The 27,500-nt window shown below is 34.5% G+C and overlaps 1 protein-coding gene across 1 annotated transcript in view; it reads right to left on the bottom strand.

Moving 5' to 3' along the window:
- Nucleotides 1-27,500, bottom strand: part of LOC119598351 (disheveled-associated activator of morphogenesis 2-like) — a 130,309-nt gene that overhangs the window by 32,051 nt on the left and 70,758 nt on the right. The window contains exons 5-10 of the mRNA XM_037948003.1: nucleotides 26,949-27,165; nucleotides 24,635-24,766; nucleotides 23,716-23,823; nucleotides 8,557-8,832; nucleotides 7,528-7,725; nucleotides 7,117-7,331 (exon numbers count right to left, since the gene is read on the bottom strand). Of these exons, the coding sequence (XP_037803931.1) occupies nucleotides 7,117-7,331; nucleotides 7,528-7,725; nucleotides 8,557-8,832; nucleotides 23,716-23,823; nucleotides 24,635-24,766; nucleotides 26,949-26,987 (968 nt within the window). The 5' untranslated portion in view covers nucleotides 26,988-27,165. The remainder of the gene's footprint in view (nucleotides 1-7,116; nucleotides 7,332-7,527; nucleotides 7,726-8,556; nucleotides 8,833-23,715; nucleotides 23,824-24,634; nucleotides 24,767-26,948; nucleotides 27,166-27,500) is intronic.

The following is a 27,500-nucleotide window of genomic DNA, read 5'->3' as shown; positions in this document are numbered from 1 at the left end:
AGTGTAGAAGAACAAAGGAAGAATAAAATAAAAACATGAAGAACAGGACAAAGATGAAAATGAGAGATGAAAAAGAGATGGAAGAGGAGAAAGAAGGGGGAAGGAAATAAGAGAGGAGGAAGAGGAGAAAGAGATAAAAAGGAGAGGAAGAAGGGAAAGACACGAAGAGAAGAGGGAGAGGGGAAGATAAAAAGAGGAGGAAGAAAGGAAAGAGAAGAGACGAGGGGATAAAGAGGGGAGGAGCAGGACAGGTGACGACAGCGAAGAGCTGAAGCGGCAGAGGCGACGATGACAAGGCAATAACGTCGCTCGTGTACATTCCGATGGCGTGCGAAGAACGGGGGAGGAGGGGACGGGGGGGGGGGAGGAAAGGGTTCGCGAATCTGTCGTCGCTGGAGAGGGAAAGGGAGGGAGGGAGGGAGAGAGAGGGGGAGAGAGAGAGAGAGAGAGAGAGAGAGAGAGAGAGAGAGAGAGAGAGAGAGAGAGAGAGAGAGAGAGAGAGAGAGAGAGAGAGAGAGAGAGAGAGAGAGAGAGAGAGAGAGAGAGAGAGAGAGAGAGAGAGAGAGAGAGAGAGAGAGAGAGAGAGAGAGAGAGAGAGAGAGAGAGAGAGAGAGAGAGAGAGAAACAGATAGAGACAGAGACAGCCAGAGAATCGATCGCCTTCTCGAAGTGCGTGACCCAAGCTGACCTCGCTCCCCCTTCCCTTCCGTCGGCACAGGTCAATTAGCCGACCTTCTCGTAAGGTCTTTTCACGCGCGCTCCGAGGAAAGGCTACAATTGAGAAAACGTCATCAGAAGCGATGCCAATTGCAGTGATAGCGGCATTAGTGGGTTACTCACGAGGGGAATAAGAAAGATGATGTTAATGACGCTGAACATAGGTAAGAAAAACGAATTAAGATGATGATAAACCAACCAGGAAAAGGGCGAGTCAAACAAAGCGCAAACTTTCTTTCTCCGATTAGATACCGAGGACGGCAAAGCTGACGATGATGGCGATGACGATGACGATGAAAATGACGATGGCGATGACAATGACTGATGACGATGATGATATTAATGGTGATCCGACACGAGACGAGCAAGAGCATGAATCAACAGCAGCAGCCCCGCCGCGCCCTCCCTTCGCGCCCCGTCAAGCAACGCCAATAAAAGCAGCCATAAAAAAGCCAATGCGCCCGACATAACTCCCGGCAGCGAGCACGATCAGCTGGCAAGTCGTCTTCCCCGACCCAACGACCCAACGACCTGCAAGCGCACTGCATGCCTCGACTGACGCAAAGGAGTCCAACGGAAAAGTGACAATGCCATGAATTACGACCTTCCTTCACGACCTCCCATCGCGACCTTCCTTCACGACCTCCCATCGCGACTTTCCTTCACGACCTCCCTTCGCGACCTTCCTTCATGACCTTCCTTCACGACCTTCCTTCACGACCTCCCATCGCGACCTTCCTTCCTGACCTCCCTTCGCGACCTTCCTTCACGACCTCCCATCGCGACCTTCCTTCCTGACCTCCCTTCGCGACCTTCCTTCACGACCTCCCATCGCGACCTTCCTTCCTGACCTCCCTTCGCGACCTTCCTTCACGACCTCCCTTCGCGACCTTCCTTCACGACCTCCCATCGCGACCTTCCTTCCTGACCTCCCTTCGCGACCTTCTTTCACGACCTCCCATCGCGACCTTCCTTCCTGACCTCCCTTCGCGACCTTCCTTCACGACCTCCCATCGCGACCTTCCTTCCTGACCTCCCATCGCGACCTTCCTTCACGACCTCCCTTCGCGACCTTCCTTCACGACCTCCCATCGCGACTTTCCTTCCTGACCTCCCATCGCGACCTTCCTTCACGACCTCCCTTCGCGACCTTCCTTTATGACCTTCCTTCACGGCTTTCCTTCACGACCTTCCTTCACGACCTCCCTTCGCGACCTTCCTTCACGACCTCCCATCGCGACCTTCCTTCCTGACCTCCCTTCGCGACCTTCCTTCACGACCTCCCTTCGCGACCTTGAACCCCGGAAGGTCGTGCGCGCCAGGACCCCGACGCGCACGACAGGAGATTATCATATATCATCCAAGCCATAAATCGCGGACATCAAAGCTTGAAGATTTTAAAAAATAATAATAAAAAAGGAAAAACGAAAGAAAAAAACTAACCAGGACCCGACCCCCTAGAGTGAATAAACAAACAGCGTTCATTCCGTAGCGTAGATCCAAATAGGTGACGCGGGAACCGATCTGGAATTATTAACGAAATAAATCCCAGATACGCGCTTGATCCCAAATCCCTGGCTTTCCGGGGATTAACTCGCTTTTCTGATATAAGGTCGGGATACCACTACGGAGGGAAGGACGGAGCGAAGGAAGGACGGAGGGAAGTAAGGAAAGAGGGAAGGGAGGAGGGAAGGAGGAAAGAAGGAAGAAGGGAGGGAAGGAGGGAGGGAGGGAAGGAGAGAAACAAAAAGAGAGAGAGAAGAGGAATGAAGAGAGGACAGAGAGAGAGAGAGAGAGAGAGAGAGAGAGAGAGAGAGGAGAGAGAGAGGAGAGAGAGAGAGAGAGGGAGAGAGAGAGAGAGAGAGAGAGAGAGACAAAGACGTATCATAATGCGTGACTCGTGGAGTTTCATCCTTTTATTACTGCTGTGATTATGGCCGCTCGGGGAGAGGAGGGGGGAGGGGGAGGAGGAGGAGGAGGAAGGAGGAGGAGGAAGGAGGAGGAGGAGGGGAAGGAAGGAGGAGGAGGAGGAGGATGGAAGGAGGAGGAGGAGGAGGAGGAGGAGGAGGAGGAGGAGGAGGAGGAGGAGGAGGAGGAGGAGGAGGAGGAGGAGGGGGATGGGGAGGAGGAGGGGAGAGGGGGACGAGAAAAAACCGAAGACGAAGAAAAACATAATAATAATAAAGAGGAAAAGAAAGCAAAGACAAAAGAAATGCAGAAGCCGCCCAACCCAAGGCCCGCGAAGACTGTCCACCTGGCACCGAGGCCGCGGCGAGGCTGAGGCGACGTCCCGGCGAGGTCGACCTCCAACGATGCCATTCACGACCGATTATCGCCCCCCTCCCCCCCTCATTTTCCTCTTTGGGGAGTATTTCTAGAATGCGTGAGGAGGGAGAGGGAGAGGAAGGAGAGAGGGAGAGGGAGAGGAAGGAGAGAAGGAGAGGGAGAGGGAGAGGAAGGAGAGAGGGAGAGGAAGGAGAGAGGGAGAGGGAGAGGGAGAGGAAGGAGAGAGGGAGAGGGAGGAGAGAGGGAGAGAAAAGGAGAGGGAGAGGGAGAGAAAAGGAGAGGGAGAGGGAGGAGAGAGGAAGGAGAGAGGGAGAGAAAGGGAGATTGAAAGAGAGAGAGAGAGATTGGAAGAGGAGAAGGGCGAGAAAGGAATAACAAGAGGAGCATGTAATAAAAAAAAAGAGTTGAAACAAAAAAGAGAAAGGGGAAATAACGTGTTAACACGGTGAATACTGGACAGGAGAGAAAAAACAGAAGAAAAAAAAGAATGGTAGAATGCACCCGTTTCCCTTCTGATCGACCCCCGCGCGAAGCTGTGGTCGAATACACCTTCACATGCGACGATACACGTTGTCATGAGAAGCGGCGGAAAGTGTGTGGGGGGGGTGAACACTAGTAAACATGCACTCTCTTATTCTCTCTCTCTCTCTCTCTCTCTCTCTCTCTCTCTCTCTCTCTCTCTCTCTCTCTCTCTCTCTCTCTCTCTCTCTCTCTCTCTCTCTCTCTCTCTCTCTCTCTCTCTCTCTCTCTCTCTCTCTCTCTCTCTCTCTCTCTCTCCCTATAAGATGTGGATAATTCTATTTCTGTTACAGTAGAGCAATATAAGATGTGGATAATTCTATTTCTGTTACAGGATGTGGATAATTCTATTTCTGTTACCAGTGGACCACGTGGCTGTTTCCACGTGGATCCAAATGTCCCAAATAAGAACCACCCGCTCAGTGAGGGCGGAGGTCACATTTTATATCTGACCTCGTTTGACCGGGAGTTCGTGCTAAGCTACCACCGCACTAAGGTCAGCTCCGCCCTCTCTCCGGGCAGCTGACCGTGACCTCTGCGCGGCCCGATTATAACTAGACATGTCTTGTGTGTTTTATACTGCGTGGTATCAACTCTCAGAAATAAAGAGTCAAGCCGTTAACAAGTATCAATACCCCTGCAAGCCAATGTAATTGGGTTCTATACCCGTTATACTCCCTCTCTCTCTCTCTCTCCCTCTCTCTCTCTCTCTCCTCTCTCCTCTCTCTCCTCCTCTCTCTCTCTCTCTCTCCTCTCTCTCTCTCTCTCCCTCTCTCTCTCTCTCCCTCTCTCTCTCTCTCTCCCTCTCTCTCTCTCTCTCCTCTCTCTCTCTCTCTCTCCCTCTCTTCTCTTCTCTCCCTCCCTCTCTCTCTCCTCTCCTCCCTCTCTCTCTCCCTCTCTCTCTCTCCCTCTCTCTCCTCTCTCTCTTCTCTCTCTCTCTCTCCCTCTCTCTCCCTCTCTCTCCCTTCTCTCTCCCTCTCTTTTTCCCTCTCTTCTCTCTCTCACCCTTTCCCTCTCTCTCTCTCCCTTTCCCTCTTTCTCTTTCTCTTTTTCTCTCCTTTTCTTTCCTTTCTCTTTCTTTCCCTTTCAATCTTTCCCGCTCTCTCGGTCTCCATTTCTCTTTCCCTCTCCCTTTATCTCTGCCTCTCCTTCTCCATTTCACTCTACCTCTCCCTCAACTTTTCACTCTACCTCTCCCTTCCTCCTCTCTCTCGCTCTCTCTCTCTCTCACTCTCACTATCACTCTCACTATCACTCTCACTATCACTCTCACTCTCACTCTCTACCACTCTCTCTCTCCCTCTCTCTTTCTTTCTCTTTACCTCTCCCTTTCTTTCTCTCTACCTCTCCCTTTCTTTCTCTCTACCTCTCCCTCTCCCTTGCTCTCTACCTCTCCCTTTCCTTTTATCTCTCCTCTCTTTCTCTCTACCTCTCCTTCCCCTTTCTCTCTACTTCTCCTTTCGCTTTCTCTCTAATTCTCTCTCTCCCTTTCTCTCTACCTCTCCCTCTCCCTTCCTCTTCCTTTCTACCTCTCCCTCTCCCTTCCTCTCTACCTCCCTCTTCCTTTCTCTCTACCTCCCTCTTCCTTTCTCTCTACCTCTCCCTCCCCCTTTCCCTTTCTGTCTACATCTCCCTCTTTCTTTCTCTCCCTCTCCCTCCCCCACCCCCGGTCTCTCTCTGCCTTTTCTCTTTCCCTTTTCTCTCTTTCTCTCTCTTCCCTCTCTCCCTCCCTCCCTCCATAACCCCTATTCGAACCTCATGCACGACCTCGGCCAAAAAATATCCAAATATTCCATTATTCATCAAAAGTTTTTCCAATGAACCACAATGATCGAAATCAGTTTGAAGTCTAAACAAGAGCAGTGAAACGAAACACACCCGTCGAGTTGGAATATTCATCACATAATGCATTTTAACAACCCACAACACAAAGAACAATAATTAAAAATCCAGTACATTTCCATTAACTGCTGATCATTCCATTGTAAAAAGAATCCTTCACTAACAAGTAATTACACAGCATCACGCAAAACGTGGTTGCATAATCATCGATATACTGCAAAGCTGCCACGCAAACCCACTTAAAAAAGCGAATCTCAGGAAAAAAATAATAAAAAATAAATAATGTAAATAAAACAATACACCAATATAAAAAAAAATAAAATCAAGACAAAAAATGATTAACAACAGATACGCTGGCTAAACTTTCTTAACATAGGCTATATAATGCTGCTGTAAATTTTATGGTTTGCAGCTGAGTGCTCAATGACCGGGGATTTCGTGCGCTCATGCGGCGGAATGTTTGCACCGGGTGGAGCTATTCAAATGTGGATGGCGATCCGTAGAGTTTTGCGTCACTTTCTTCTTCTTTTTTTTTTTTTTTTTTTTTTTGGGGGGGGGGGTGTCGATCCTTACTATTTTTTCTATCATTATGATCATTAATTCTATAACAAAAATAAAAAATAGTTTTATTATCATCACTGCCATTATTATTATGACTGATGTACTGTCATTATCATAATGTCAAATCTTCCTCTTATGATCATTGTTGTTAATATAATTCTTTTTATCATTACTCATTATTATTACTGTTATCATTATTACTATTTCCTTAGAAACCTCATAGGAAGCGCACACGCACGCACGCACACACACACACACACACACACACACACACACACACACACACACACACACACAAACATGCACACACACACACACACACATACACACACACACACACACACACACACACACACACACACACACACACACATGCGTGCAAGCACGCATGCACGCACAAACAAATGTACATACACACATGGAAACACACACACGGAAACACACATGAAAACACACACACACACACACACACACACATTAACATAGACCAACATGCATACATACATAAGCACACACACACATTAACATAGATGCATGCACACGAGCACACACACACACACACATATATTACATGCACACACTCTTGCACTCACACATGCATGTATACACATGCACACACTCTCGCACATACATACACACACATGTGCATGCACAAGCAGGCACACACATATATATTTCCTGATTTATATCTAGATTAAATCATTATTTGATATCACTGTCATCATTATTATCAACATTAATGTAATTCAGTATTTTTATTATAACTATCATCACTGTTACCATTATTATCAACATCACAGTACTGTTTTTTTTTTTTTTTTTTTTTTCTTTTTTTTTTTTTTTTGATTACTTCGTGATAACTGGATACAATTGCAAAGAAAAAGAACATCATATAACAACACATCTCCCCATAAACAATAAGTAACTTTTCTGAGTCACATGATAATACTAATAAAGAATTATACAAACAATCTGGATGCCAGAAGATGATGCAGTAGTTTACATAAATGATGAATGAAGTGTAAGGTTATGGATGGTAAATACATTAGATGTGGGCATTTGGCAATGTTGCATAGATAAATGTATAATATTATAAGACACAAGAAATAAGAGAAAATAGGAAATGGCAATAAAAATTCCATCAAGCATGAGAAGAATGGACCAGAAACAGACCCAAGTTCTGATACTCACTTGTCGAGGGTCTCATTCTGCAGGGCTCGCAGCTTCTCGATGACTGGCTGCACTCCCAGCATGAGAAATTCATACCGGAGGTGCAATCTGAACTCCAGAGAGTCTTCTCCTGGACCCCATCGGATTATGGCATTGATGAAGGACATAATTGCAATTTTTAGCGATAATTCATCGGCAAAGTTTCCCCAAGAACGGTCCAGGTCAACAATTAAGGTCTGAAAATGTGGGAAAAAATGGTTAGTGTTATTGTACTATGAAGTTGGTGCTAAATAATTGAAGAGTAAATTCAATTATAGTTATAGGATGACTAAACATCAAGTGTTTACTCATAAATATTAATTGAAGAGTACCTTCCACTAATAAATTTAAAAGAGCATTTGCAGTCACAACATGAATAGGCAACAGCCATACCTGGAACCGCGTCCTCTCGCCAGCAAACTTCTGGAAATGCAGCATTGACTCTAGGACTTTCTTGTGACCACCAGGAAGTAGGCACACACCTCCTAGGATCTCAAGCACCATCGTCTTCGTGCGGAAGTTCTCTGTTGTCAAGCTTTGTGAAATAACATTCATGCATGTTGGATGTGCAAGGATGTGCTTTCGACCATTCTGAAAGATGTGGTGGGAAAGGTTAGGAAATGGTTCTGATTTTTGGTCTCTCTTTTTCTCTCTCTCTATTAGTTAAGAAGCTATTTTTCATGAATGGACCTTTTTTCTAAATTCAATAATCTATGTACAGCCACAGCAGATATCACTGGATAATGAAGGCCCTCTCCTTCCCATCCTACCCCACCCTAAACACACATATATACATGTGTTTATATATACTTATAAATATATAAATACATATATGCATACATACATGCATCCATACATGTATATATACATATATGTATATATATATATATATATATATATATATATATATATATATATATATATATATATATATATATATATATATATGTATATATTACATATATTCATGTATATATGTAATATATACGTGTATATATTACATATATACATATACATATGTTCATACATATATAAATATATATAAATATATACACATACACATATATATATATAAAATATATACATATATTTACATATATAACATATACATTATATATTTATGTATATATACATATACATTTTATATACATATATACTAACATATAACATATATATAAAACCATATATATATACATCCATATATACATATATATATACATATATATATACATATACATATATATATACATATATATACATATACTATATATACATATATATACATATACATAATATATATATATATATATATATATATATTTACTAACAGATGAAAGTAAAGAACAAATGATTACAGCAATATAGATATTCAATAAAGGATAACATACCAATAACAAGAAAGAAATAATAACATCAACTCACTGAATTGTTCATGAGCGCCTTGACGCAGGCGATGACATTGGTGTGGATAGTGGACTGGAATGTGGTGTCCTCCATCTTGGTGAGAAACTGCAGCAGGGCCGTCAGACCACCGGCCTCCATGAACTCATTGACAAAAGTGTTGCTCTGAGTGGCCAGGGCCGTCTTGAGCCCCTCTGTGTATTTCAGCCAAGTGTGGTGCTGGTACTGGTCTGTGGGTACTGTCATCTCAGAGTACTCCTCTAGCTTGGCTATGTATGCCTCAGGACGCTCGATCTTCTGCAGGAGGAATAGAAGGGTTTGTTTAATAATAGAAGCACTCAGTATTGTTATAAGGGAATAACTACCATTGATGTTAACCCCCAATCAGACTTGAAGCAAGACTGGTGTCATACACATCTCACCTTTCAGGTGTACAAAGGAGCTCAATACTAGAAGTGAAATATTAATTTCTCAGCAACTTTTCAGAGGGGATAAGCACAGACTTCCATATATCATGACTGTGGATCTGACATGTTTGTGGGAATGACAAGTCCTGAGCGTCATTCATTCTTGGGCTTCTATGCCATGTGGAGGATTCACATAAAAAACACACCAGAGGGAAGGACGCAAACAGTTGGGACTCTTTGCTTCACTGCTTCTCTATGCCCTGAAGAAGCAATAAAGTTTACAAGACTGATATAATTGTTCTTCCTAGCTCTTTCCTTCTTTGTTTTCTTTACAGCCTGTAAGCCATGCCCTCTGATCTAGGGCTAGCATACAGATTATGACCCTATTGCCTTTATGCTAATATTGCTTCATTACTGTACTCTGTTCTTTTTTTTTTTTTTATCTAACTCTGCATGTTGCACTTTAATTATGATAAAAGATTGTTTCCTTGTTAGTGCTAATCATCTAATAATAAAGGTAATGAGAACACATAACTGAAATGAACATCACCAAAGCCTAAAAGAAAATATCAATGTCCTTAAAAAAAAAAAAATATATATATATATATATATATACTTTTATATATTATATTATATTTTTTATATATATATTAATTAAAATTATATTTCATATAGGCTATATTTATAATATAAATTTTATTGTTTAAAATAATAAATATATATTTATAATATTTATATAAAAATTTTTAATTTTTTTAAACATTTTTAAATTTTTATTTTTTAAATTATAATTTAAAAATTTAATTTATTTTATAAATAATATATATTATAATATAATTTAATAATATTTTTAAAAAATTAATAAAAAAAACAAAAAAAAAAGGAAAAAAAAAAAATTTTTTAAAAAAAAAAAAAAACCTTTTTTTTTTAAAAAAAATAAAAAAAAAAAATTTTTTTTAATAAAAAAAAAAAAAAAAAAAAAAAAAAAAAAAAATATAAAAAAAATTAAAAAAAAAAAAAGGGGAAAAAAAAAAAAAACCCCCCCAAAAAAATTAAAAAAAAATTTAAAGGAGAAAAAAAAAAAATAAAAAAAAAACAAAAAAAAAAAAAAAAATTTGGGGAAAAATTTATAATTATTAAATTAAATAAATAAAAAAATTTTTAAAAATAAAAAATTTTAAATATATAAAAAAATTTAAAATTTATAAAATTTTTTTAAATTTTAAAAATATTTTTTTAAAAAATTTTTCCCCCTATTATATTATAAAAAAAAATTTTATAAAAATTAAACCCCCCCCAAATTAAAAATATAAAAAAATTTATTTATTTTAAAAATTTAATTTATTTTAAATTTAAAAATTTTTTTTTTAAAAATTTTAATATTTTTATTTAAATTTATAAATATTATTTTAAAAAATTTTAAATAAAAATATAATATATAAATTAAAAAATTTATATTATATAATAATTTTTTTTAAAAAATTTTTAAATATATATTTTTATATATATATAAAATAAAAAATTATTAAAATTTTTTAAAATTTATAAAAAAAAAATTATATAAAAATAAAACCCTATATATATAATATATATATCCTATATATATACATATATATAAAATATATATATAAAAATTTTTTAAAAATATATATTACAATATATATTTAAATATTTTTAATATAATTTTAAATAAAATATAATAAATTTTTTTAAAAATAAAATATAATAATATATAATATATATATATATATATAAATATAAAATTAATATATATATAATATAAATTTTTTATATACAATATATTAATTATAAAATTTAATAAAATTATTTTATTTTTAATATATATTATAATATTAATTAAAATATTATAATATAATATTTTATATTTTTTTTTTATATATTATAATAATAATATAAAATATTAAAAAATATATATATTTTATATATATATTTTTAATATAAAAAAATATTAATTTATATATAAAATTTTAAATATATAAATTATATAATATAAATTTTTATATACATATAAAAATATATTATATTATTAAAATAATAATAATATTTAATATAATAATTTAATATATATTTTTAAACATAATTTTCTATTTAAATAATTTAATTTAAAATTAATTTTTTATAATATATATATAATATATAAAAATTTATAAAATATAAAAAAAATTATATAAAAAATTATAAAATATATAAAATATTTTTAAAAAATTATTTTATTATAAATATATTTTAAAAATTTATATTTATTTTTTAAAATAAATTTTAAAAAAATATATAATTATATATTTTTTTTTATATATTTTAAAATTATATTTATTATTATATAAAATATTTTTTTATTATTAAAAAAATTTTTATTTATTCTTATAAATATATATTTTATATGTTTTTAAATTTTTTAATATAAAAAAATTTATTAAAATTATATTTTTCAATTAAAATTAAAAATTATATAAAAAAAAAGTTATTTTTATTTTATATATAATTTTAATTAATTATTTATATATATTTTATTTATAAAATTTAAAAAAATTTTTATTTATTTTAAATTAACATAAAAATTAAAAATTAATATATATAAAAATTTTTAAAAAAAAAATTTTTTATATATATATTATAAAATTATTTTTTAAAAATTTAAAATATAAAAATAATTTTTTTAAATAATTTTTTTTTATTATATATATAAATATATATATAAATATATATATATATCAAAATTTTTAAAAAATTTTTTAAAATATAATATTTATATATAATATTTTATTTAAATATTAAAAAAAAAATTAAAAATATAATATTATATAAATTTTTTTTTAAAAAAAAAATTATTATAAAAATATAAAAATTTATATATATAATATATAACTAAAAAATTATTAATTTTTAAAAATTTAAATAATAAAATATAAAAATTTATATAAAAATACTATAAATAAATTATTTTTAAAAATAATTTTTTTTTAAATATTAAAATTATATAAAAATTTAAATTTTTTAAAAAATTTTAATTTTAAAAAAAAAAAAAAAATTTTAAAAATTTATATTTAAAATTTTTTTAAAATAATACAAAATAAAAATTTTAATAAATTATATATAATTTTTTTTTTTTCCCCATATATAATCATAAATTTTTAATATAATATAAAAATTAATATTTAAATTTTAAATTTATATAAATTTTTTTAATATAAAATTAAATAAAAAAAAAATATATATATAAAAAAAAATTTTTAAATTTTTAAAAAAAAATATATATAAAATATATATAATATATAGATCATATATATATTTATATATATATATATATATATATAAATATATTATATTATATATACTATATATATATATATCTATAATAGTATATATATATATATATATTCTATATATCTATTTATATATATATGTATGATATGTAATTATATATATAATATTATATATAATATTTATATATATATATTATATTATATATATATTATATGAATATAGGATGACAAATTTATTAACCTAAATTTTCTCATAAAACTGATCCATACATTTCTCCAAGTTCCTTAATTGTAACATACTGGTCAATGTGCTAAATAAATCTTAAATGTAAAAGTCACTGAGTAATATGCTACACCGCAGTCACACACAGCACCCCTCCACCTATAGAACAAATATTACCCCATCATCTCCTTGTCAGACACATCTAAATTTTTCCATTTATGCCATGAAAGATATTCTTAAGTTTTGTGTGTCTTGTAGTGATTTATAACTGAGTAAGATAAAACACTAAAGTATAATTTCCTGATTTCAGTCACAATTACAATATGGTGTCACTCAGCAAATATGATACTATTGTAATAATTATAACTGCCATCTCATAGCAATAACCTTCTGAAGACTCACACAGTAAACTATAAATAAAGAGCAAACAAAACTCTAACATACCATAAACTGAAAAACATACTGAAAACTAAAAATTGTAAACTATCCAATTAAGTCATAACATTTATTATCTATCACAGCTTTAAATATCAAATACTTTACAAAAGTAATGCACAAGTAAAAAGTATCCTTTATCCCTTCATACTGAGAAGGCATTACTTACATGCCACGTCTCCTGTGATCTTAGCATATTAAGTGCAATTACACAGATGGCTCAGCAAGTGCTTAGTCACCACAGAGTGACTAGTCCCTTCTACCTCACCTGTTCACTCTTTCCCGTGATTTTCAGGAATTCTTAATACTTTTTATTGCCATTAGCATTCAAACATCTGCATAATGATCATAATTTCAATAACAATAATAGCAGTTTTGACATCAATAGTACTAACAATAAATAAATAAAAATCTCAAAAATTCAAGGAATAAGGAAATCAAGTGAGGTCATGAGGCTTGTTAACCCTTCTGCAGCAGGCTATGCTTTATGTAATAAACCCATCAGGGCAGGCATTATTTAGTGAGTGGGACCACATGTGGGGAACACTGCCGATGCCTTGCCAGAGGTACGAGTATACATACATACATATCTATATAATAAATACAAAGAAAAATATGTGTTTGTATGCGTTTACATATATCTATATCCATATATACATATGTATGTATGTCACACACACCAGTATATATATGTGTGTGTGTGTGTGTGTGTGTGTGTGTGTGTGTGTAGATTTGTATCTATATATCTATCTATCTATCTATATATATATATATATTATATATATATATATATATATATATTTATATATATCTGTCTGTCTACCTACATGAGTATTTATCTCTCTATATATATACAATATATACAAATATATAAATAAATTCTATACATTCAAATATACGTACAAATCTACATATATACAAATCTATATATATATATATATTAATATATACAAATATATATATATTAATATATACAAATATATATATATTAATATATACAAATATATATATATTAATATATACAAATATATATATATATATATATATATATATATATATATATATATATAAATATATACATAAGTATATAGATATAAATATATATAAATATATAAATATATATAAATATATATATAAATAAATATAAATATATATATAAATATATATAAACATATAAATAATATATAAATATATAAACATATTTCCGTAAACTAATTGGTCACTGGTGAGAACTGCATAAAGTAATTCCTAAAAGATTTTCACTGAAATGCAGAAGGAAGCAAGCGACCTGTTTCCGCAGTCCCTCCAATGCTGATAAGAGGCGTTAGGAAGCAAGTCATTTGGGTGTTTCCTTTGTCAAATATGATTTTGAATTGTTTGTGGTATTAACAAGAAGTAATTGTCAAGGAGTGGTACTTATCTGGCACAGAAATGGTGTGCTTGTTTGAATTAATAGGCAACAGATAATTGCACAATGGTACCTAGTACAGGAAAAGGGCATTTATATCATATAATGTCCCCACCACTACAATAGAAGAGTAGTACTTATCTGGCACAGGAACAGAGTACTTATGTGGATTAACTTGTTAAATATAAAATAACTACAAGAGAACATTATCAAGAAGTGGCACAGGAACGGGGTATTTGTGTGAATTAATTGGCAAGTTTAGCTAACAAAAGAAATTATATTCATTTTCAGAATAAATGTAAATGCAACATTGCATTATCTATATATCCCAATATGTAATACTCCTCTGCTCCATGACTATAGCATTTACTGTGATGGAATAATAACAAAGCATTCACCTTATGTATGAGAATATTAGCATTTTCATACTGCTATAGACTGATATTAACCTGGCACCAAGAATTGGTACTAATTTTCCATAATGTAATCAAGGTAATCAGATTGGCAATTGTTTAAGAAATACATAACTAGCACAGGAATAGGTTACTTACAATGTACCCACAGTAATATAACTACAATAGAAGAGTAGTACTTATCTGGCAAAGGAACAGAGTACTTATGTGGATTAACTTGTTGAATATAATCTAACAAGAGAAAATTATCAAGGTATCAGGCACAGGAATGGGATACTTATGTGAATTATCTTATTGAAAACTATCTAACTACAAGAGAAAATTATCAAGGGGTACTAATCTGGCACGGAATGGGGTACTTATGTGAATTAACAGGCAACAAATATTTTCCAGAGAATGGTACTTGTACGAATATTTAGTAATACATGTAAATGTATCACTGTATCATTTATATATCACAATATGTAATAAATATCTGGTCCAGGAATATGGCTATTACCTGTGACAGGATAAAACATTTTGCTTACGTACAGCATAATAGGTATAACAAATAATAGTATTTTCATGCTGCTGTAGGCTGATCTTGACTTAGCAATGAAAATCAGTATTCATTTGCCATACCAAAAGGTAATCCAACTGACAATTGCTTAATAGGCACATGTGTCTTGTAGATTACAATGATAGGTCATGTAAATACCCTGGTCCTGTGCCATGTTTGTATCACTTAACCATAGACTGAATATCAACTATGGAGTCTATATAACAACAAAAATACCCTTCAGTCTCGATTTATCAGGAAATATGGCAAGTAAAGACTTTAGAAAATAATGAAAACTGAAAATACAACATATCCTCGTAGCATTACGAAGAAACGGCATGGGATGCTGGTATTTGGCATGAGTGATCGCGCATGCTAGGGCGATGATATAAGCCCCCGGCAGTGAGGCCCAGGCCACTATGAATACTACCCATCGGGAAAGGGTTAAATAGTACTTATCTGGCACAGGAACGGGGTACTGTGTATTAACAGGCAACAGATAATGGTACTTACCTCATAAAGCAAATGGTATTCATTTTCAGTAAAACATGCAGAAGTATCACTATTACCTATATTACAATATATAATACCCATCTGGTCCAGGGATGTCACATTAACAAGAAACAGGTAATTGTCAAGGAGTGGTACTTATCTGGCACAGAAATGGTGTGCTTGTTTGAATTAATAGGCAACAGATAATTGCAAAATGGTACCTAGTACAGGAAAAGGGCATTTATATCATATATGTCCCCACCACTACAATAGAAAAGTGGTACTTATCTGGCACAGGAACAGAGTACTTATGTGGATTAACTTGTTAAATATAAAATAACTACAAGAGAACATTATCAAGAAGTGGTACTTATCTGGCACAGGAACAGGGTATTTGTGTGAATTAATAGGTAAGTTTAGCTAACAAAAGAAATTATATTCATTTTCAGAATAAATGTATATGCAACATTGCATTATTTATATATCCCAATATGTAATACTCCTCTGCTCCATGACAGGAACAGTGTACTTATGTGGATTAACTTGTTAAATATAAAATAACTACAAGAGAACATTATCAAGAAGTGGTACTTATCTGGCACAGGAACAGGGTATTTGTGTGAATTAATAGGTAAGTTTAGCTAACAAAAGAAATGATATTCATTTTCAGAATAAATGTAAATGCAACATTGCGTTATTTATATATCCCAATATGTAATACTCCTCTGCTACATGACTATAGCATTTACTGTGATGGGATAATAACAAAGCATTCAGCTTATGTATGAATCAGATTGGCACTTGTTTAAGAAACACATACCTAGCATGGGAATAGGTTACTTACAATGTACCCACTATAATATAACTACAATAGAAGAGTAGTACTTATCTGGCACAGGAACAGAGTACTTATGTGGATTAACTTGTTGAATATAATCTAACAAGAGAAAATTATCAAGGTATCTGGCACAGGAATGGGGTACTTATGTGAATTAACAGGCAACAAATATTTTCCAGAGAATGGTACTTGTACAGAATATTTAGTAATACATGTAAATGTATCACTGTATCATTTATATATCACAATATGTAATAAATATCTGGTCCAGGAATATGGCTATTACCTGTGACAGGATAAAACATTTTGCTTACGTACAGCATAATAGGTATAACAAATAATAGTATTTTCATGCTGCTGTAGGCTGATCTTGACTTAGCAATGAAAATCAGTATTCATTTGCCATACCAAAAAGGTAATCCAACTGACAATTGCTTAATAGGCACATGTGTCTTGTAGATTACAATGATAGGTCATGTAAATACCCTGGTCCTGTGCCATGTTTGTATCACTTAACCATAGACTGAATAATCAACTATGGAGTCTATATAACAACAAAAATACCCTTCAGTCTCGATTTATCAGGAAATATGGCAAGTAAAGACTTTAGAAAATAATGAAAACTGAAAATACAACATATCCTCGTAGCATTACGAAGAAACGGCATGGGATGCTGGTATTTGGCATGAGTGGTCGCGCATGCTAGGGCGATGATATAAGCCCCCGGCAGTGAGGCCCAGGCCACTATGAATACTACCCATCGGGAAAGGGTTAAATAGTACTTATCTGGCACAGGAACGGGGTACTGTGTATTAACAGGCAACAGATAATGGTACTTACCTCATAAAGCAAATGGTATTCATTTTCAGTAAAACATGCAGAAGTATCACTATTACCTATATTACAATATGTAATACCCATCTGGTCCAGGGATGTCACATTAACAAGAAACAGGTAATTGTCAAGGAGTGGTACTTATCTGGCACAGAAATGGTGTGCTTGTTTGAATTAATAGGCAACAGATAATTGCAAAATGGTACCTAGTACAGGAAAAGGGCATTTATATCATATAATGTCCCCACCACTACAATAGAAAAGTAGTACTTATCTGGCACAGGAACAGAGTACTTATGTGGATTAACTTGTTAAATATAAAATAACTACAAGAGAACATTATCAAGAAGTGGTACTTATCTGGCACAGGAACAGGGTATTTGTGTGAATTAATAGGTAAGTTTAGCTAACAAAAGAAATTATATTCATTTTCAGAATAAATGTAAATGCAACATTGCATTATTTATATATCCCAATATGTAATACTCCTCTGCTACATGACTATAGCATTTACTGTGATGGGATAATAACAAAGCATTCAGCTTATGTATGAATCAGATTGGCACTTGTTTAAGAAACACATACCTAGCATGGTAATAGGTTACTTACAATGTACCCACTATAATATAACTACAATAGAAGAGTAGTACTTATCTGGCAAAGGAACAGAGTACTTATGTGGATTAACTTGTTGAATATAATCTAATTACAAGAGAAAATTATCAAGGTATCTGGCACAGGAATGGGGTACTTATGTGAATTAACAGGCAACAAATATTTTCCAGAGACTGGTACTTGTACAGAATATTTAGTAATACATGTAAATGTATCACTGTATCATTTATATATCACAATATGTAATAAATATCTGGTCCAGGAATATGGCTATTACCTGTGACAGGATAAAACATTTTGCTTACGTACAGCATAATAGGTATAACAAATAATAGTATTTTCATGCTGCTGTAGGCTGATCTTGACTTAGCAATGAAAATCAGTATTCATTTGCCATACCAAAAAGGTAATCCAACTGACAATTGCTTAATAGGCACATATATCTTGTAGATTACAATGGTAGGTCATGTAAATACCCTGGTCCTGTGCCATGTTTGTATCACTTAACCTTATGCCGACGGGTGGCATGAACGCACATGCCATGGCATGGTGTATGTATGGACATGCCATGTTTTTTTTGTTTTTTGTTTTTTGTTTTTTTTTTGTTACAATCACGGCAAAATATTATTTTTCTGCCACTGAAAGTGTGATTAAGTCGATTTTAACACTTTCTCATTTTTACTATGCAAAAAAAAAAAAAAAAAAAAAAAAATGCAACAAAATGACGATTTCAACTCCATGATGCCGCACACTGCTTATTTTATTCAGACTGAATAATGATCAACTATGGAGTCTATATAACAACAAAAATACCCTTCAGTCTCGATTTATCAGGAAATATGGCAAGTAGAGACTTTAGAAAATAATGAAAACTGAAAATACAACATATCCTCGTAGTATTACGAAGAAAATGCATGGGATGCTGGTATTTGGCATGAGTGGTCGCGCATGATCGGGCGATGATATAAGCCCCCGGCAGTGAGGCCCAGGCCACTTTGAATACTACCCATCAGGAAAGGGTTAAATAGTACTTATCTGGCACAGGAATGGGGTACTGTGTATTAACAGGCAACAGATAATGGTACTTACTTCATAAAGCAAATGGTATTCATTTTCAGTAAAACATGCAGAAGTATCACTATTACCTATATTACAATATGTAATACCCATCTGGTCCAGGGATGTCACATTAACAAGAAACAAGTAATTGTCAAGGAGTGGTACTTATCTGGCACAGAAATGGTGTATTTGCTTCAATTAATAGGCAACAGATTACTGCAAAATGGTACCTAGTACAGGAAAAGGGCATTTATATCATATAATGTCCCCACCACTACAATAGAAGAATAGTACTTATCTGGCACAGGAAAAGAGTACTTATGTGGATTAACTTGTTAAATATAATCTAACTACAAGAGAACATTATCAAGTAGTGGTACTTATCTGGCACAGGAACGGGGTATTTGTGTGACTTAATAGGCAAGTTTAGCTTACCAATGAATGATATTCATTTTCAGAATAGATGTAAATGCTACATTGTATTGTTTATATATCACAATATGTAATACTCCTCTGCTCCATGACTACGGCATTTACTGTGATGGGATAGCATAGAGCATTCAACTTAAGTATGAAAACATTAGTATTTTCATACTGCTATAGACTGATATTGACATGGCACCAGGAATTGGTACACGTTTGCCATATTGTACTCAAGGTAATCAGACTGGCAGTTGTTCGAGGAATACAGACATAGCACAGGAAAAGGGTCCTTGCATCATATCATGCATCCACCACTATAATATAACTACAATAGAAGAATAGTACTTATCTGGCACAAGAACATAGTACTTATGTGGATTAACTTGTTGTATATAATCTAACTACAAGAGAAAATTATCAGGGTGTGATACTTATCAGGCACAGGAATGGGATACTTATGTAAACTACCTTATTGAATATAATCTAACTACAAGAGGTATGTATCTGGCACAGGAATGGGGTACTTATGCAAATTAACAGGCAACAAATAATTTCCAGATAATGGTACTTGTAAAAAATATTTAGTAATATATGTAAATATATCACTGTATCATTTATATATCACAATATGTAATATATATCTGGTCCAGGAATATGGTAATTTGACAAGAAAACAAAACATTTTGCTTACACATGAAGAATGGTAGAGCATAATAAGGTATACCAAATATTAGTAATTTTCATACTGCTATATGCTGATCTTGACTTGGCAATGAAAATCAGTTTTCATTTGCCATAACAGAAAGGTAATCCAACTGACAATTACTTTAGTGATACAAACCTGGCACAGGACCAGGGTATTTACATGTAATATACAAGACACATGTACCTGTCACATAGTACTTATCTGGCACAGGAACAGGGTACTTATGTGTTTTAACATGCAACAGATAATGGTACTTCCTCATAAAGCAAATGGTACTCATTTTTAGTAAAACATGCAAAAGTATCACTATTATCTATATATCACAGTATATAATAACCATCTGGTCCAGGGACGTGGCATTAACTAAACACAAGTAACTGTTCAAGGAGTGGTATTATAAGGCAAAGACATGGTGTACTTGTTGAATTACTAGGCAATAGATAACTGCAAAATGGTACCTAGCACAGGAATAGGGTATTTATATCATAGAAAGTTATCTTATGTGAATTAGCTTATTGAATATAATCTAACTATAAGAGAAAATTATTGAGGGGTACTTATCTGGCACAGGAATGGGGTACTTATGTGAATTAAAAGGTAAATTTTTTTCCATAAAATGGTAGTTGTAAAGAATATTTAATAACATATGTATATGTATCACTGTATCATTTATATAGCAAAATATGTAATAAATATCTGGTCCAGGAATATGGCAATTACATATTAGTATTTTCATACTGCTGTAGGCTGATCTTGACATAGCAATGTAAATCAGTATTCATTTGCCATAGCAAAAAGGTAATCCAACTGACAATTGCTTAAGTGATACAAACATGGCACAGGACCAGGGTATTTACATGACCTACCATTGTAATCTACAAGACACATGTGCCTATTAAATAGTACTTATCTGGCACAGGAATGGGGTACTGTGTATTAACAGGCAACAGAAATGGTACTTACCTCATACAGCAAATGATATTCATTTTCAGTAAAACATGCAAAAGTATCACTATTATCTATATATCATATATATAATACCCATCTGGTCCAGCGATGCAGCATTAACTAGAAACAAGTAACTATCAAGGAGTGGTACTTATCTGGCACAGAAATTATGTACTTGTTTGAATTAATAGGCAAAATGGTACTTATCTTGCAGAGCAACATTGTACTATTTACATATCACAATACATAATACTTACCTCGTTCACTTTGCGTGTGAAGAGTTGTACCATGTATTAAGGTATAACAATCATTATATCAATTCCACCATAGACCATGCAGTGGAAACCAGTACTTATTTACCATAACACACTCAGGGTATTCCATTTGACAAATGCTAAAGAAATACACACCTGGCACAAGAACAGGGTACTTGCATGACCTACCACTGTAATCTAACTACAAGAGATGTGCCCATCGAAGGGTAGTACTCATCTGGCACAGGAGCTGGGTGCTTATGTGAACTAAAGTGCTGAATGTAATCTAATTACAAAAGACAAGTAATTGTCAGGAAGGGGTACTTATCTGACACAGGAAAGGGGGTACTTGTGTGAATTAATAGACAAGTTTAGCTAACAAGAGAAATTATATTCATTTTCAGAATAAATGCAAATGCAAAACTACATTATTTATATATCACAATATTTAATACTTCTCTGGTCCATGACTATAGCATCTACTGTGGTGGGATAATAACATAAAGCATTCATCTTACCAAAGAGACTGATATTGACCTGCACCAGGAATTGGTACTCATTTGCCATTATGTACTCAAGGTAATCAGCCTGGCAACTATTTAAGAACTACATACCTAGCACAGGAATAGAGTGCTTACATCATATAATATACCCATCACTGTAATATAATTACAATAGAAGGGTAATACTTATCTGGCACAGGAACAAAGTATTTATGTGGATTAACTTGTTAAATATAATCTATAAACAAGAGAAAATTATTGAGGAGTGGTACCTATCAGGCACAGGAATGGGTTACTTATGTGAATTTCCTTATTGAATATATTCTAACTGCAAGAGCAAATTACTGAGGAGAGGTAATTATCTGGCACAGGAACAGGTTACTTATGTGAATTAACAGGCAAATATTTTCCAGAGAATGGTACTTGTAAAGAATATTTAGTAATATATGTAAATGTATCACTGTATCATTTATATATCACAATATGTAATAAATATCTGGTCCAGGAATATGGCAATTAAATGTGACAGGATAACAAAACAAAATAAAATAAAATAAAATAAAATCTATAGAATACCTGAAAATTCAAATAATGCAAATCAAACTTTTTTCTTTTCTTTTTTTCATATCTTCTTGTTTTCATCTTTTTCTGTAACATTTACCTTATCAATTTCTTTTTTACAAATCACTATTCTGTTCATACCATTCCTTTATATATTGATATTCTTATAAATATTTCTTTCTATATTATTCTTTTACATCTGTTGCTTTTTCTTTAATAAAATATATATCATTCTTTGTCTGTTTTTTGCACCTATTTATTTTCCTGGCTCACTATATTAAATCTAATTTCTTTATTCAAGTTCATTTTATCAATTTTCTTGTCAATCACTCTATTACATGACTATCAAACCTCATTTCTGTTTTGTTTTATTTTTTCATAGTCATAATGGTTAAATGTCTTATTATTGTTCCTTACATCACAATAACACAACAAATATCAAAACTTGATAAACCACATGCACACAGCATCATGCTTATTGTTGTACTACACAGAGTTAGAGCATACCCCTTAACATCATTGGCTTGTGAATGGTTAGGCCTATACTATGTGGAAGCAAAAGAGAGTGAATCAGTATGTAGCTTTTATGTTTCGGCTTGCTTTCTAATTAAGGAATTGCAGAAATTATATAACAAGGAGGCTTGATATCTTAGCTATCTCAAGAAAAAATAAAATAATGAAATTTCATGTAAAACATGTTGACAAAAAAACAAGTAAAGACATCAAGCAATATTTGAGTAATAACGTCGCACAATCACTAATGATAATGGGGGGAGGATGAGGGAGATGCTACTGTCCTTCCCATTAATTTAGGGTTTACACCCCACATGCAAATTACCACCCTGTTTACAAACTACTCAAAATCTCTTAAAACAAACAACATATTTAATAGAATTATGGAAAAGAGAAACAGATTTCATCATCTTTAAAAATATAGGTAAAATTTTATATATATTTAATCTATGCCCACTGTCAAAACCTCTTAGCTCCCTTCACCCACAATGCATTTTTTGTATATCCATCAGTGAAGGCAAATCTTCAAAAATATCTAATCAGTAATCCAATATTAAATCAATATTAAGAAAAAAATCTGTAAAGCATATCATTACCTGATAATTCAGCCTTTACTCTTTCACTAATTAGAAGAAATTCTGAATTTGATAAGGAAAGTATGTAAATCAACCAATTCACAAGTACACCACTGCAAGCACAATTTACAATTCATGAAAATAACATTACCTTGTTGGAGGATTTTAAGGTGTGGTAATCATAGAGAAGCTGGAGCTGTTTTTCAGGTGGGAAATTAAGAATCCCATTTTTCTGTGTTGAGGTCAAGTCCAGCTCATCCTGTGAAAGGATAGATATTAAAGTGCATATAAGGAGTTATTCTAAATTATATGTGCTCAATGCCAAAAAGAGATCTTTCATGTATAAAATATTCAATAAAAGCATTTTGAGCAACTGGTCTGAGAACAGATCTGGACACAAGTGCCATCCTATATCCACTGACACATAGGGCCCCTAGAGCTAAGTTGAGGTCTATGGGAGTAGTCTCATCATTCATGGATGTAAGACCCTTATGTTATCTCATTTATGGATCTTTTTATTGGTAATCAACATACAGCATTCAGTAAATAGGCAACTGAAATGACCAAAAGAAAATAACATTTTCATTACACTCCAAGAACAACTCACAGGCCAGTTGCATAGTGTTATAGTCCACATAATCAAATCAATGAAAGGACATAAATTTCAGTGTTTCATTTTGCAAACTGGTTTGTAATTAAAACACCTGATTATTCAAATATTATTACAAGGTCAAGAAACATGTTAATGGGCAACAGAAAACCAAAGCTTCATTATCAGGGGCCTCAACCAGCCTTGGCTCATTGCCTGTCCTCTTGCCTCACTGGTCCTGTAGACATATACTTACTATCTCACACTATTGAGTATTAATCAAGGCAGAAACATTCATAAAATCATATATGAACAAGACACCACATCATACAGAAAGGAATACAACTTGCTATTCTCCTCACCATAAGCTTCACTTTACTTCTCACACTAATCAATAATATTCAAGATGGGAAGACTTATGCTGTTTACAAAATCAAACACCCTATAATACAGAAAAGAAAAGATCTTGCTATCCCCTCACCAAAAGCTCCGTGACTTTGGTCTGCAGTTCTTCTGGGGCCATGTTGTTCTCCATGTTGGGGGGCGGCGCCATCTGCACCATCTGTGGCTGTTCTGACACCACATGCTCGATCTGGGGTGGCTCCGCTCCCTTCTGCAATGGGGGTAGAATGTTGCAATGTCTCAGAGGTAAAGGATTGAACATGCAGATTTGCCATTGCTGGGAAATTATGCATGTGGATGTGCATGCTTACAAGACTCTGTGTGTGTGTGTGTGTGTGTGTGTGTGTGTGTGTGTGTGTGTGTGTGTGTGTGTGTGTGTGTGTGTGTGTGTGTGTGTGTGTGTGTGTGTTTATAGTGTGTATGTATATGTGTATGTGCGTGCATGTGCAAGTGTATATGTATGTGTATAGGCATGTGTATGTGCATGTGTGCATGCATGTATGTATGCATAGATGTTTGCATGTGTATGTGCATGCGTGCATATATGTGTATGTATGTGTGTGTGTGTATTCGTGTATGTCATATACATATGAATATGTATGTGTATGTATATGTATATAAATGTGCTTGTGTGTGTGTGTGTGTGTGTGTGTGTGTGTGTGTGTGTGTGTGTGTGTTTGTTTGTTTGTGTGTGTGTGTGTGTGCAAAATGTGTATATAAAATGCTTATATATACATACATAAAAATGAATACAGCCATAAAAGAAACTATCTCTACCTGCCTTCCCTTCAACAACCAAGAAGCAATAAACAATACAAGCGAGGGACGAGGCACGAGAATCTAGTTTTCTGATGCACACAACTACAAGAAAAACAAGTCACACTATTCACTTTTTCAAGGACGAGTTTTTAATCTTTATCAAGTTAAATCATTCACATTTGGAGATGTATTTAGGAAGTGACAATAAAGCTAAACACATTTGCTGAACGATTATCCAATAAATTAGCATTACTTTATATTGTTTCATTTAGTGATCATTAACAGCACAAGCTGAACTTTAAAAATAGGAATGGAGTTACTAATAATGTCAAGAATACTGATATCATTACCCTTCATCATAATTCTACCATCATTAATACTATTGCAAGTTTGTGACAATAAGTGACGACGAATGAATTCATTTGTCCACGAATCTATACCTATTAAGTCTCTATTATCATACAAATACTTTTTCCGTCTTTTTTCCCGTTTTTCGCAAGAGCTCTCCGCCTGCAATTGACCTGATCTTAATAGTGTGATTGCCTATCTCAAAGACACGTTCAAGTTGGCATTCTTCAAAACATGTAGAACGAGGTCGAGGGATCAGTGTCACAGTCAGTCTTCGTCATTAATATGTGTTCCAGCGGGACTACAAGCGAATAAAATTCATAGTAATGCACAATTCTTTTTAAGATTCTAGGACAGACTTAATGAAAAAAGGCCGTTATATTGCCGAGTTCGGTCTGCTCTCTGGAGAAGACACCTTGTCCGAACGAAGGTCTATAAATATACTTAATGACTTATACAGACCTTGTTGTAAATGGCTAATCCGACTCGTTGGTTCATCCGTCCGAGCCGGATGAGCAGTCCCGAACCACACGAGCATTCTCATACATATAACGTTATTTAAAAGAAATGTAGTTATGCAGAGGAGACTATTGTATTGTGTATATAAACATTGCAGAATGTTAGCTAGTTCAAGATAATTTCATTTATTAATAGGTATACATTCTCCGGAGCACAAAATCAAGACAGAAAATTAGTCCGACGAAAACGGTCTTCGTCGAGGAGGTCGTCCGCATGCATGCGATATCTGCGGAAAGCCTCAAATTCACGCGGAAACGCTAAAAATATGAAGGAAAAAGTGCTTGTATGACAAAGCCTTTAAGCCAGTTCCCGGACTTACTGGTCTTTTTCCAAGGGTCCTCTATCTCCCTGAGGTCATGACAGGTCGCCGATTTCCTACGATCCCCGCTAGTCACTCCATTCCTCCTTCTTCGTCCACGTCAGTTCAAGGTTTCAGGTTCCCAAGTCTAATTAGGTTCCCAGAGTCCCCACAGGACACCCCGGTCCCTCCAGGTGCCACGCCTATGGTATCCTGAGTTCCCTTGGGTCTCCCCCAGGGCTACCTCAACCTCCTGCGCCATTCTGAGAACGACTGGGCGTCATTCTGTGTACATCTAGCTCCCCTAGGTTCTCCTGGGTTCCTCAGTTCTCCCAACAGTAGGTCCTTAAAGTCCCTAACGTGTTTCTAGGTCTGTCTTACGGGTTTCCCAAGGAACTTCAGGTCCCCAATGTCCTCCCATGTCTGCCTAGGTCCCTGGCCCTGCAGACGCCCTCGCGCCCCTACTTACAAAGCAGAAGCAGGAGGAGTACCACTCGCCCCTCCTCATCTTGGCGCGTTTGAGCTGCGAGGTCGTGACGCCTCGGCCTCTCGATCTGTCTCGACCTCTGACCTCGCTCGCGCCCCGGAGGTCACCAGGGGGGGAGGTGGGCGTGCCGCCGTTGGGCCAATCGCCCAGCGAGGTCACACGCTCGTGCAGGCTGTCGCGCAGGTCGCTCAGGCTGGACCTAGAAGACAGGGCAAGGGTTAGGCTGCTCGAGGATCTCCAAATCAGAGCTGACGGCGCTGCGAACACCACTACTGTTAAGGATATTGGCAATGATAACATTAATTAGCAATAACAGCAATAATGATGATATCAATAACAATAACATTAACAATAATAACACTGATAATAATAATAATAACGCTGAAAATAATAACAATAACAACCACAATGGCAATAACAGTACTAATACCAATTCTACTATCAATAATAATAATAATAATAATAATAATAATAATAATAATAATAATAATAATAATAACAATAATAACAGAAGTGGTAAGAGCGAAAAACGAT

This window comes from Penaeus monodon, chromosome 41, assembly GCF_015228065.2.
Source record: "Penaeus monodon isolate SGIC_2016 chromosome 41, NSTDA_Pmon_1, whole genome shotgun sequence".
NCBI classification, from domain to species: domain Eukaryota; kingdom Metazoa; phylum Arthropoda; class Malacostraca; order Decapoda; family Penaeidae; genus Penaeus; species Penaeus monodon.
Note: the sequence above shows the minus strand (reverse complement) of the source record. Positions and strands in the feature narration are given on the sequence as shown.